At 66.0% G+C, this 13,000-nt stretch overlaps 1 protein-coding gene across 4 annotated transcripts; it reads right to left on the bottom strand.

Annotated features, from left to right (window-relative positions):
- Positions 1 to 405: 405 nt before the first annotated feature.
- On the bottom strand, positions 406 to 8,723 carry ARFGAP1 (ADP ribosylation factor GTPase activating protein 1). 4 transcript variants are annotated; one of them, XM_056108114.1, is made up of 13 exons: positions 8,705 to 8,723; positions 5,777 to 5,840; positions 5,593 to 5,702; positions 5,344 to 5,515; positions 5,029 to 5,129; positions 4,678 to 4,764; positions 4,481 to 4,577; positions 3,062 to 3,118; positions 2,789 to 2,821; positions 2,395 to 2,424; positions 1,810 to 1,866; positions 1,213 to 1,289; positions 406 to 757 (listed from the first exon to the last, which is right to left on the bottom strand). In XM_056108114.1, the coding sequence occupies exons 2-13, from the start codon at positions 5,834 to 5,836 to the stop codon at positions 442 to 444; spliced, it is 1,197 nt and encodes a 398-aa protein (XP_055964089.1). In that variant the 5' UTR covers positions 5,837 to 5,840; positions 8,705 to 8,723; the 3' UTR covers positions 406 to 441. The 4 variants fall into 4 exon arrangements, with proteins under 4 accessions (XP_055964089.1, XP_055964091.1, XP_055964090.1 ...); XM_056108116.1 differs by lacking the exon at positions 2,395 to 2,424 and having other exon boundaries at positions 407 to 757; XM_056108115.1 differs by lacking the exon at positions 8,705 to 8,723 and having other exon boundaries at positions 410 to 757; positions 1,213 to 1,283.
- Positions 8,724 to 13,000: the final 4,277 nt, after the last annotated feature.

The raw sequence follows: 13,000 nt of genomic DNA, 5'->3' as shown, positions 1-13,000 counted from the left end.
TGACCGCGGTCTCCCCACTCCCACGGGGGCTGCGAAGACCAGGAAGGGCAGGGCGTGGCCTGGGCAGCCGGCCGACCTCTCTCCTGGCCCCGCCAGAGGGCCAGGGACCCCCACGCCAGCCTGGCCCCGGCCCCGCTGCAGTCTGGCCGCAGCTCCTCCGTCCTCCCTGGCTCCCCCGACCCCCGGGGCACTTTCCCACACAGGCTCAGGGGCGCTGGGGCCCGTGTGCAGGGCGGGGTAGAGGGTTTATTAGGAGGGCGAGCTGAGGGCCGCGGCCACCCCGGCAGCAGCAAGACCCCAGAGGCCCGCCCCCCACCCCCACCCGGGGCCTCCAGGGCAGAGGCTCCTGCGGGGGCGGCCGGGGCAGGGGGCGGGTTCCAGCGCAGGCGCGGGTGGGGCTGGGCGCGGGGCGGGGCGGGGCCAGGCGGGCGGGCCGCGCGGCTACCAGTCCTGGACATCCCAGCCATCGTCTGCCAAGGTGGGGGCCGCCTTCCTGGGGGCGGGGGTCCGGCCCTCGCCGCCGCCGCCGTCGCTGAGGTCGCTGCTCCTGTTGTTGGACGCCGACCCCCACACGTCCCAGCTGTCGGAGCTCTTCTTCTCGGCGGACACGTCCGCGCAGGTCCAGCTGTCGCTGCTCGGGGACTGGCGCGCCCGGCCAGGCTCGGCGCCGCCGAAGCTGTCCCAGAAGCTCTGGTCGATGGCGCTGTTCTGGTAGCTGTCCCCCGCGCTGTTCTGGTAGCTCTGGCCCTCCGGGGGCCTGTGACGGAGGGAAGGGGGCTGAGCCCACGCACACTGCGGCACCGCCGAGGAGCTGCCCTCGCGCTGCCAGCCCCTCCTTGGGGACCATCAGACCAAGCCAGCGGCGCCCGGGGAGGAGAGGGAGGAAGGCCTGGCTTTGTGGCCTTTCTCGGTCACTGACCAGGCCAGACACCCTAGGCCCGGAGCCCCTCTGCCGCGACCCACCCAGACCCCCGGTACTGCCGAGCCGTCCTCCTCCTGGCCGCCAGGCAGGGAGCCAATAAGCCAGGGGGGCGCTGGGAGGGTCACGGCGCCCCTTCTCCCACGCCCAAGGGTGCACCTGAGGCCTGCAGTCCCTCAGCTCTGAGCTGTGCCCGGGGGAGCCCGGGGCCTCAGTGGCTCTCTGGAGGGCTCTCGGGTACGGAACATGCAGCGGGACAGGCCCAGGCAGCTGTGGAGCGGGGAGCAGCACACCTGTCCAGGTCGTCCTCTGCCCTGCCAGAGAAGAAGGAGGTGACATCTCGCCAGCCCCGGCTGCCAACGTCCTGCACCTGCGGGGCAGGGGTAGGTGAGGTGAGCTGAGGCCATGGCGGGCGGTGTGGGGTGGGGGTAGGTGAGCAGAGGCCATGGCAGGGGGGTGGGGCAGGGGCAGGGAGCAGAGCCCGGCTGTGGCCAGGAAGCAGAACACAGGCCTGGGTGAGGGGTGAGAGGCCGTTGGAGCAAGCAGGAGTGAGGGGAAGCGGAACAGCAGGTTGAGAGGAAACTCTTGCCGGGCTCCAGCCCCACCCCCAAGGGCCTGCTGGGAGGTGGAGGTCAGGTCGGGCTCAGCGGACAGAGGCCTGACACTCACCAGGGACAGGACAATGGCAGCAAAGAGGACAGAGGACAAAAGCGAGAGATCAGTGACTGGGACGGCCCCACCCTGCAGCTTCTTCAGCCCTCGAGCTGCCAGCCCCTCCCTGTGCCAGGGGGTCCGAGATGGGCCTCTGCAGGCCTGCCCGGGTCCCAGCTGGACTCCACTCCCCGGCTCACAGGGACAGCGGGGACCTGTCCCCAAGGAGGGGCACTCACCTTCTCCTGGGCCGGCTTGAGAACGTTCTCACTCAGACTCTGGCCCAGCTCGGATGCCTGGTGGGGTGAGGGGGAGGGTCACTGGGACTCGGGGACACAGGAGTCACGGAAAGGGGGAACCGAGGACGCTGGGGCACAGACGATGAGTCGGGGCCTCCTGCCACCAAGCAGCAGGAGGCCACAGCAGTGGCCTCAGGGTGCCAGTGGGAGGGCGCAGGACAGGTGAGCCAGGTGGGTGCCTGGGTGCTAGGGACAGGTACCAGGAGAAACAAGCACAGAGGAAGGTCTTGAGGGAACAAGTGTGTGACCCCAGAAGGACTTGGCTTCTGCTAAGTCGAGACCATTCAGGTGACTAACAGACACAACGACAAACAGCACCTCTGAGCCTGGGGTGACCAAAGGCTTCTCCAGGGAGCAGGCCACCCGCACCTGCAGGTGGTCTCGACCACCTGTGGCTGGTCACTGCACTGGCAGCTGACCCCGCCACCTGCACCTGGTCCCCAGCACGTGCACCTGTGTGCCCGGCAGACACGATCCCACAGCGTGTGCGGGCAGGTAGCACGCGCGGTCCAAGGGGAGCCTTACCAGCTCTGGCTGCTGCTTGGAGCCCCAGAACTGGTCCAGACAGCGTGAGGAGGAAGGCCAGGAGAGCAGGAGGAGAGCGAGGCAGAACAGCGGCATTGGGCAAAGCCAGAAGCCTCAGGCGGCATCACCCGATCCTGGCACCGCCCGACCGCCTCCATCCCCAACGGAGAACTTGCAGAACCACTCGGGGGCTTGACTCGGGGCCCAGAATCAGGGACCCCTCTTCTGCAGAGCACACCCCACCCAGGCGGAACACGTCCTGACCAGGCAACAGCACCGCAGGGCACGCCCTCATGCAGGGATCCTAAGCTTGCCACCAAGGAGGGGCCCGCAGGTGGAAGCTGCCGTGGTGTCCCCCACTCTTGGCCCCCCCATGCCCCAGACACCCTGGTACCTTCTGGGTGGCCTGGCTTCCAAACTTGGTGGCCTGAAAGCAAAGGGGTCTAAATGCAGATGCAGACCAGGGCCCTGGTGCCCAAGGAGGGGCCACGTCACCACCACCCCCAGGCCGTGGGGCACCAACGGGCCCTCCATGCTCTGGAGGAGAGGCCACATGCCGCAGTCCCCAAGCCCCCCATGAGCAGGGGGACCGCCGGACGGAGCACGCAGCCGTGGGGTCCCAGTCCCCCCTTCCCCGTCCTCTCCCACACAGGAACCCTGAGCTTACACCCTCCTTGGCGGCCGAAGCAAACCTGCTGGCTCCCGAGGTGAAACTGCTCCAGCCCTGAGGAACAGAGGCACGGGGTCAGCTGCGCGACTGCAGTGACCCAGTCGCACTCAGCACGCCGCGCACCTGCCCCACCCCTGCACTCGGTGCCCTGTACCTACCTGGAGCACCCCACCCCACTCAGTGTCCCACCCCTGCACTCAGCTCCCCCACTCAGCATCCCACCCTCAGTCAGCCCTGCACCTGCACTCAGCACCTCACCGCTGCACTCAACACTTCACCTCTGCACTCAGAGTCTGCACCTGCCCCACCCCTGCACATGGTGCCCGTACCTACATTCAGCACCCCGCCCCTGCACTTAGCACCCCCACACTTAGCACCTCAGCCCTGCACACCTGCACTCAGCACTGCACTCCTGCACTATGTCCCCACACTCAGTACCTGCCCCCATCCACACCTGCACTCAGCACTGTGTGCCTGCTCTCAGCACCCCACCACTGCCTGCACTCAGTGTCCCTGAGTGCAGGCGCTCAAACAGGTACTCACACTCAGTACCCGTCTCTGCACTCGGTTCCTCAGACCTGCACTCAGAGCCCTGCACCTGCCCACACCTGCCCTCTGCGCCTCACCCCTGCACTCAGAACCCTGCACATGCACAGCGCTACACCCCTGTACTCCCTGCCAACTGCACTCCACTCCTTGTCCATCTGCAGTGTGCCACTCCCCTCCACCCCTCCTGCCTCTCAAAGGCCAGGAGGCGGCGTCCCTCCAAGCACACTGATGCACTGATGTGTAACAGCTGCCTCCCACGTCCACCCAGCTCGGCCTCACTTCCAGAAGGGGCAGATTAACTGTCAAGACTGCCCCAGCGAGGCTGGCGCAATAGCACAGCGGGTAGGGCGTTTGCCTTGCACGCGGCCAACCCGGGTTCGATTCCCTGCATCCCATAGGGTCCCCTGAGCACCACCAGGGGTGGTTCCTGAGTGCAGAGCCAGGAGGAAGCCCTGAGCATCGCCGGGTGTGACCCAAAAAGCAAAACAAACAAAAAACTGCCCCAGCGACCCCTCTGTCGAGCCACACCATGGAAGGGGCCACGGAGCAACCCTGCCCAGGTCCCACACCATTAGCCTGAGGTGGAAAAGACGCTTTTCTTCCCAGGGACGCCCTCAGTGGGGCCATGCTCAGAGCTTCAGGCCATGCTCGGTGCTTTAGGATAAAGAATCTGCAATGGGTCACGAGCCAGCAGGGCACTGGCTTCTATGGCTGCAAGAACAGGGAAGCCCTAGTGCCCTCCTCGGGGGCCCTTGGCACCCCCCGGCCCCAGGAACAGTGCAGGCCTGAACCGAGGGCTGGAGGGGGAATGGCAGCAGCCTTGAACCCCAGCAGAGAATGCTCCATCACCACCCCATGGGTCCTCACCGAGCACAGTGACGACATGGCGTGGTTGAGGAAATCACCCTCTTTCTGGGCTGGCGGCACTGTGTTCCCAAAGCCCACGTAGCGCTTCTCCGGGGCCCTGCAGAACACAGGCAGTGTGGGGCCGGGGTGGCAGGACAGGCCCTCCCTGCAGGAACATCGTGCCCTTCTGGGGTCAACCCCCAAGTCCCCAGCCTGACCCCTGGTAGGAGCCCAGGTCCTCGCTCAGCCAGTCCTCAAAGGCCTTGTCAGAGGAAGCAGTGCTGCTTGGGGGCTGCCCAGAGACGCTGAAAGACAGGAGAGAAGATGAGGGCGCCCTGCCACCCCCAGCTCCCCGGAAACCAGGATCCCGGGGCCAGGATACCCAGCAGCTCCACCCCGCGGGGGCCCAGAACCACCAGCACCGTGGGTCCTAGTCTGCGGCCTCTCTGACTTGTGTACCCATCTGCACCCCATCCTAACGGGATGGCGCAGGTCCAGGAGAGCAGCCGCCGGACTCCCATCACAGGTGAGCCCCACAGGCTCCGTGACCAAGAGGGAGATGGGGCTACCGGGGGACGGAGGCAGGCCGCGTCTTGGGCTGGGGCGGGGTCCAGTTCTGGGCAGGGGATGTCTCCAGGCACCACTCTTTCCCTTCAGCCAACGTGGCCACCTGAGGGGGCACAGGGGGAGGGTCGGCGCAAGATCCAGCAGGGATCCGGGCATAACCCGGGGAGCCAGGCAAGACGCCCGCAGAGGCCACCAGCTGGCGTCTGCCAGGTGAGCACGGGCTGGGGGCCTTGGGCTGGGGTGTGGTGCGCCTGGACAGTGGCTCCGGCCCGCCGCAGGTCCACCTCCCCAGCCCGAGGAACGGGTGCACAGGAGACCTGGTCCCGGAAGAGGGCGGCGGCCTTGCTGCTGTACTTGTCCTGCAGGGACCAGCAGGGGTCGTAGTCCTCCTGCGCCTCCAGGAAGGCTCGAAACTTGGCGTTCCCACCCACCTTCATCTTCTCCAGCTCGATGTCCTTCCACTTGTCCATGGTGACTGAGCGCACAAAGCTGCAACAAGGACGCCCGTGAGCCCCCATCAGGCCGGGGTGCAGGCCTGCTGTCTGGCGACCGCGAGGGGCACTGACCTGAGGTGCACCCCGAGTCCACGGTGCTTCCCCGAGCACTCCAGGCAGATCCAAATGCCGTAGGTGACGCTCACCCACTGAGGGCTGAAGGCACCGCACTCGAAACACACCTGAAGGGCACAGTGCTCAGCAGGAACCCACCCCACGGCCCTCCGGGCCCCCCACCAGCCGTGCCGGCACCTACGTTGTTGTCATCTTGTACGCGCACGTCCTTGAGAACTTTCCTGGTTCTGGGACTGGCCATGATGCTGCAAAGGGGAGACGGTGGCGGTCTCACGGTGCTGCTCCAAAACGAGCCCCGAGCTAGTCCTGGGCTCACACGTGCTCCTGAGAGCAGCAGGGGCCGCCCCCCACCTCCAGGACGTGGGACCCTTCAGCCCTGCCTCGATAGGCACCGTCTCCCCAGGAAGCCCCGACAGACAACCACACACGCTCCCCGACAACCTGAGGCCAGGAAGGGACACTGAGGCACCCAAGCCCTTGCAGACTGCAAACGAGCTCTGCCCCAAACGAGACGACTACGCAGACGAGCTTTGCCCCACCTGAGTCAACTGCAGAGGAGCCCCGCCAAAACCGTGTAGATCGGCTCTGCCCCACCGAGACCGTGAGAGAGACGACCGCGCGGACGAGCTCTGCCCTGTCTGAGGTGACTGTGTGGCTGAGCACGGCCCCACCTGAGGTGTCTGTGAAGACGAGTCTGTCCCGTCTGAGGCTATTGTGTAGATGAGTTCTGCTCCATCTGAGTGACTGCGTAGATGAACTCTCCCCCGTCTGAGGTGACGATGTAGACGGACTCTGCCCCACCTGAGGTGGCTGTGTAGATGGACTGTGCCCTATCTGAGGCGACTGTGTAGACGCGCTCTGCCCCATCTGAGAGACTGTGTAGACGTACCCTGCCCCACCTGAAGTAACTGTGTAGATGGACTCTCCCCTGTCTGAGGTGACCGTGTAGACGGACTGTGCCCGTCTGAGGTGACTGTGTAGACGCGCTCTGCCGCACCTGAGGTGAATATGCAGATGAGCCCTTCCCTGTCTGAGGGGAGTGAGTAGACGGACCCTGACCTGTCTGAGGTGACCGTGTAGATGGACTGTGCCCGTCTGAGGTGACTGTGTAGACGCGCTCTGCCCCTCTGAGAGACTGTGTAGACAGACCCTGCCCCGTCTGAGGTGACCGTGTAGACGGACCCTGCCCCGTCTGAGGTGACCGTGTAGACGGACCCTGCCCCGTCTGAGGTGACTGTGTAGACGCGCTCTGCCCCTCTGAGAGACTGTGTAGACGGACCGTGCCCCGTCTGAGGTGACCGTGTAGACGGACCCTGCCCCGTCTGAGGTGACCGTGTAGACGAACCCTGCCCCGTCTGAGGTGACCGTGTAGATGGACTGTGCCCGTCTTAGGTGACTGTGTAGACGCGCTCTGCGACTGTGTAGACGGACCCTGCCCCGTCTGAGGTGACCGTGTAGACGGACCCTGCCCCGTCTGAGGTGACCGTGTAGACGGACCCTGCCCCGTCTGAGGTGACCGTGTAGATGGACTGTGCCCGTCTGAGGTGACTATGTAGACGCGCTCTGCCCCTCTGAGAGACTGTGTAGACGGACCCTGCCCCATCTGAGGTGACCGTGTAGACGGACCCTGCCCCGGCTGAGGTGACCGTGTGGACGGACCCTGCCCCGTCTGAGGTGACCATGTAGACGGACCCTGCCCCGGCTGAGGTGACCGTGTAGACGGACCCTGCCCCGGCTGAGGTGACCGTGTAGACGAACCCTGCCCCGTCTGAGGTGACCGTGTAGATGGACTGTGCCCGTCTGAGGTGACCGTGTAGACGGACTGTGCCCGTCTGAGGTGACTGTGTAGACGCGCTCTGCCGCACCTGAGGTGAATATGCAGATGAGCCCTTCCCTGTCTGAGGGGAGTGAGTAGACGGACCCTGCCACGTCTGAGGTGACCGTGTGGACGGACCCTGCCCCGGCTGAGGTGACCGTGTAGACGGACCCTGCCCCGGCTGAGGTGACCGTGTAGACGGACCCTGCCCTGTCTGAGGTGACCGTGTGGACGGATCCTGCCCCGTCTGAGGTGACCGTGTAGACGGACCCTGCCCCGTCTGAGGTGACTGTGTAGACGCGCTCTGCCCCTCTGAGAGACTGTGTAGACGGACCCTGCCCCGTCTGAGGTGACCGTGTAGACGGACCCTGCCCCGTCTGAGGTGACCGTGTAGACGGACCCTGCCCCGTCTGAGGTGACCGTGTAGACGGACCCTGCCCCGTCTGAGGTGACCGTGTAGACGGACCCTGCCCCGGCTGAGGTGACCGTGTAGACGGACCCTGCCCCGGCTGAGGTGACCGTGTGGACGGACCCTGCCCCGGCTGAGGTGACCGTGTAGACGGACCCTGCCCCGTCTGAGGTGACCGTGTAGACGGACCCTGCCCCGGCTGAGGTGACCGTGTGGACGGACCCTGCCCCGTCTGAGGTGACCGTGTGGACGGACCCTGCCCCGGCTGAGGTGACCGTGTGGACGGACCCTGCCCCGTCTGAGGCGCCTGCGTAGACGCGCTCTGCCCCACCTGAGGTGAAATGCAGATGAGCCCTTCCCTGTCTGAGGGGACCCGTGGGCGAGCTCTGCCCCCTGCGCCGACCGCGTGCCTAGTAGACAGGCTCTGCCTCGTCCGAGGTGAGGGCGGCGAGGCGCGTGCCCACCGAGTGGGGCTGGGCGACGCGCCCTGCCCCGGCCGAGCTGACCGGGCGGACGCACTCTGCCCCCGGCGCGACTGAGCTGACCGAGCAACAGCTCTGCTGCCTCCAGCCTCGGCCGCGCGCCCTCGGGAGACCCCGCGCCGCGCCTCTCACGCCCGGGCAGCCAACACCGGTCCTGCTCCCAAGGCCGCCGCGGCCACCTGCTGCCCGGCAGCGGCCCGAAGAGGTGATGGAGGGGCAGGGGCGGGGGGAGACGGGAGCAGGCGGGGTCCGAGGGGCGGCCCGGGCAGAGTCGGCGCGGACGGGGCTGCGGGGGGCGCGACCCCGGGGAAGCGGGGCCGGGGCGGGGCGCCGGGCGGGGGGCGGGGGCTCGCGGGGTCGCGGCGCGGCGAGCCCGGGGGTCTCCGCGGGGAGGGCGCTTACGTGGCGGGGTCCGGCGCCGGTGTCCGGGCGGGAGGACGGGCCGCTGCGCACGGAGGTCGCCGGCCGCCCACCGGCCGCCACCAGCTTCCGGCTACGTCGTGCTTGGCCGCAAGGCATGCCGGAGCGTGGGGGCCGGGGCGGCGCTTCCGGGGCGGGGCGACCTGCGGCCCCGCCCCGGTCTCCGAGGAGACGCGTGGGGGCGGGGCGGCGGCCCGAGGCCCGGGGCAGGCGGCGGGGCGGCCGCTGGGGGCGGCCGGACGCGGGCCTGGCCGCGGACCGGCCTCCTGGCCCCGCTCCGGCACCAGACGGCAGAGCTCGGGCGGTCCGGGCGGTCCGGGTTCCGGAACCACGAAGCGGGCGGAGGGAGGGAGGCCGGGGATGGGCGCGGGGTCGCGAACGGCCTCCCGCGCACACGCCCAGGCTCCGTGTGCAGCGCGCACAGGCGTCGCGCACAGGTGACATGCTCTGTATCTGTACAGGTGTTACCGCTGTATCTGAACCTGTATCTGTACAGGTGTTACCGCTGGGCGGCAACGATAGAACCGGGGAACCGCTCGCCTTGCATACGGCCAGCCGGGTTCCATCCCAGCACCTCACGTGGTCCTCCAAGCCTTTCCAGGAGTGACTCCTGAGCACTGTCAAGTGGGGGCCCCCAAATTAAAAAAAAATCACACAGATGTTCTGCACTGTCACACATGGTAAGAGAAGGCGTCATGTGCAGATGTGAACAGGTGTCATGCACAGGTGTGTGCTGGTGTCCGTGTAGGAGTCATGTAGTATATCACATAGGGTGTCACACGTGAGCATCACACACATAGCTAACTGCACAACGTGTGTGAAAACAGGCCCCAGTAAGTGGGGGCCCTGGAGGGAGCCGTGCCCTGTGAGGCCCACGGAGAGGGGATGGCCTGGAATGGGAGGCTCTGAACAACTGCAGACCCAACCAAGGAAACCCCTGTTGTTGGACTCTTCAAAGAAATTTGCCAACACTCTGGCCCAGGCTTCTGTCCAGTGGTTGGAACTGGTCAGTGCTGGAGGCCGGTTCTGTGGTCTTGGCTGACCCACTGTGTGGCTGGGGTGAGGGATGGACAGGGAGCACCCCCAGGCACCCCCAATAGCTGGCTAACGAGGTCTCCATCAGTGCCCCTGAGGACGTCCAAGACCCTGCGAGGTCCCTTCTGTCATCTTCACCGTAGTGAACGAGGCTTCTGGGGCAAGACTAAGCATTGCCCCTGCAGCTCCTTTGTTTACCTCCACCACCCAAGTCCGAGGCAACAGCATGTCACACCTCTGAGAAACCAGGAGAACCAAGAGAGGGGGTCCCTGCAGAACCCAGGAGGACCAAGATGGGGCACCCCACAGGACAAAGACGGGATGTCTCTGCAGCATGGTTGGTCCCCGGGTATTCACTTGGGGGAAGGGCAATCACCTGGGGGGCTCACCTGGGGTCCCGGTGTCACTGCCCTGGACCCCCAGCAACAAGAGAGCCTGCCCTTCGAATTCTTGTCTACTGCCAGGCTTGAGACCATGCCTGCGCATGGCGTGAGGAGTCTCAGCTCCCCGCCTCCTCAATCCCCATAGGTCAACTGGACGGGCGAACCTCCTGAGCACGCCTCTGGAGCATGCTTGCTCCTACTCCTCACCAGCACCGATGTGGTCCTGGAGCCTGGGGTGGCGGCCAAGGCCCCATCCACCCACCCTCCTTTCCCCCTCTTCTGCCAAAGCACGGGTGGGCCAGGACAAGGTGCACAGGGCCGGGGGTGGGGGTGGGGGGCTGTGTGGGCCTCTGGAGCCGGGCAGGCAAGTAGAAAAGGGGGAATTTTGATGAGCAGAGCTGGATATAGAGCCCACTGACCCCTGCATGGGCCACTCTCCAGAGCAGACACTGAAACAGGTTGGACCCTGTGATGTGCAGAAAGTGAGCTGCCACCAAGTCTGGAGTGGGCACCCATAGGGGCTTTGGAACCCACAGACCCCAGAGTGGGACATGGCTGTGGGGTTGGAGACTTGGGTGGGGGCAAGGCCAGCCAGGGACGGGAAAGAACAGTGCTGGTCAGCCTGGCCCCTGCAGCCTGGGCAGCGAGACCTCCCTTCACTGACGGACCCGCAGACTGTTTGGGCCCTATAGGGAGCCTACATGACTTCCACCTCATCTGAGCATGTTCACCCCGCTTCAGACCGCAGTGTCTTCTGGCGGCTATCCACACCTGTGTCTTAGGCCAGACTGAGCAGAAGGCCGAGGGGAGAGAACGGCGGGGGCCCTGTGACCACATTCTCAGGGTCAGGATGTGTTCTGCTGCCTGTGCGCGATCAACGGCCCCAGCCATGAGAACACGGGGCTTGCCCGGGTTTGGTTTAGACTAGCTAGATCAGGGACTTGGCCCTGGTGGGAGAAAAATGAATGGCATAGGCCGAACAGGTGAGGGTGGCATCCACCTGGCACCCCTCCTCCCTCTGAGGGTCACCTCAGGCTGAGAGGCCGAGAGCATGACCTGATGCTCACAGGGATGACAGCCTCACCCTGGAGCAGCTGAGGGCTGGGAGATACTCAGCCCTGTGGTCAGTCCTGAGTTCCAGCACTGTCTCCAGACTACAGTCAGCCACCAGACACAGACTGGCTGTTTGTCCCACACATTTGGGACAGGCCTATCCCTGTCCCCGAGGGAGCTGTGGGAAGGAGTCAGCCTGCCAGAGATAAGCAGAAGCAGGATAGGAGGGGCAGGAGAGCAGGAAAGGGGGTCCCGGGAGAATGACATGCGGAGGCACCTGTGTAAGGCTGGGCAGGAAGAGAGCAGCCAGCTCTGGGCCCTGGCTGACTGACAGTGGCACCAGGCCAAGAGCTCGGTCAGCAGGGCGCTTTTCCCTCAGCTGCTCAGTGAATTCCAAAAGGAATCCTGGACTCGGCAAGGAGCTTTCCAAAGTGGGGGGGGGGGTGTGAAACCTGAGACACAAGTCAGTCTCTCTAGGCCACTCCTGAGTGGGCAGGGCCGAAGGAACCTCAAGAATAGCACAGAAAACACCTGTGGAAAAAACACCTGCAGAGAAAACACCTGCAAAAAAAAAAAACACAAAAAAACACCTGCAGGGGCTGGAGGAATAGCACAGCGGGTAGGGCGTTTGCTTTGCACGTGACCGACCCGGTTCGATTCTCAGCATCCCACATGGTCCCCCAAGCACCGCCAGGAGTGATTCCTGAGTGCAGAGCCAGGAGGTAACCCCTGAGCATCGCCAGTTGTGACCCAAAATGCAAAAAAAAAAAAAAAGCCACCTGCAAAAAACACCTGTAGAGAAAAACCGCCTGCAAGGAGAACACCTGCAGAGAAAAACACCCGCAAAAAAAAAAAAAATCTGCAGGGGCTGGAGCAATAGCACAGCGGGTAGGGCGTTTGCCTTGCACGTGGCTGACCCGGGTTCGATTCCTGGTATCCCATAGGGTCCCCGGAGCACCGCCAGGAGTGATTCCTGAGTGCAGAGGCAGGAGTAACCCTGAGCATCGCCGGGTGTGACCCAAAATGCAAAAAAAAAAAAAAGCCACCTACAAAAAACACCTGCAGAGAAAAACACCTGCAAGGAGAACACCTGCACCGAGAACACCCGCAGAAAACACACCCGCAGAGAAAAGCAGCCGAAAGAACCCCCGCAGCGAGAACCCCCGCGGAGAAGGCCCGGGAGGGGCGTCCTGGGGGAGCCCCGCCGCGTCCGGGTGCCGGAAGGCTGGGTGGCACCGGCCGCACCGGGCCCCGTCTTGCCCAGCTGGTCCCCCGGGGGGGGGCTGTGCCGAACCGGACCCCAGCCCTGCGGCCCAGCGCCGGGACAGGGCGGACGGCCGCGCGGGGCGGCGCTGCCGGTCCGGTCCGTCCCCGCACCGGAGCGAGGGGTCAGCGCGTGGACCCGGAGCCTCGCGCCGGCGGCGGGGGCGGGGGGCGGCGGCGGCCGGCGCGGGGGGAGCGGGGGCCGCGCCCACTTCCGGCCGGGCGCTCGCGCCCCCGGCACTTCCGCTCGGCTGCCCGCGCGAGACTCGGACCGGGGCGCGAGATCCGTCCCTCCCGGAGGTTGTGCGCAGGCGCGGCGCGTGGCGGCCCGCGGCGCTCCCGGCCTGCCCCGCGCGCGTGACGTCACCGCCTCGTCCCGCCCCCGCCGCCGCCGCCGCCGCCGCCGCCGCCGCCGCGCCGCCATTGGGGTCGGCGCCTCGTCAGGGCGTCCGCGTCCCCGCGCCCCCGCGCCCCCGCGCCGCCCGGCCGCCGCCCCGGCCCGCCGCCCGGGAGGAGGCGGCGCCGAGCGGGGGGCCCCGCCCGC

Source organism: Sorex fumeus, unplaced genomic scaffold (assembly GCF_029834395.1).
Source record: "Sorex fumeus unplaced genomic scaffold, SorFum_2.1 ptg000193l, whole genome shotgun sequence".
In the NCBI taxonomy this organism is placed as follows: Eukaryota; Metazoa; Chordata; class Mammalia; order Eulipotyphla; family Soricidae; genus Sorex; species Sorex fumeus.
Note: the sequence above shows the minus strand (reverse complement) of the source record. Positions and strands in the feature narration are given on the sequence as shown.

Coding starts and splice junctions, on each gene's coding strand:
- ARFGAP1 (XM_056108114.1), bottom strand. CDS start 5,836: ATGGCCAGTCCCAGAACCAGGAAAGTTCTCAAGGACGTGCGCGTACAA. Junction 2,425..2,788: donor GAAGCCAGGCCACCCAGAAG/GTACCAGGGTGT, acceptor TGTCTGGACCAG/TTCTGGGGCTCCAAGCAGCA. Junction 758..1,212: donor GCAGAGGACGACCTGGACAG/GTGTGCTGCTCC, acceptor CCTCCGTCACAG/GCCCCCGGAGGGCCAGAGCT.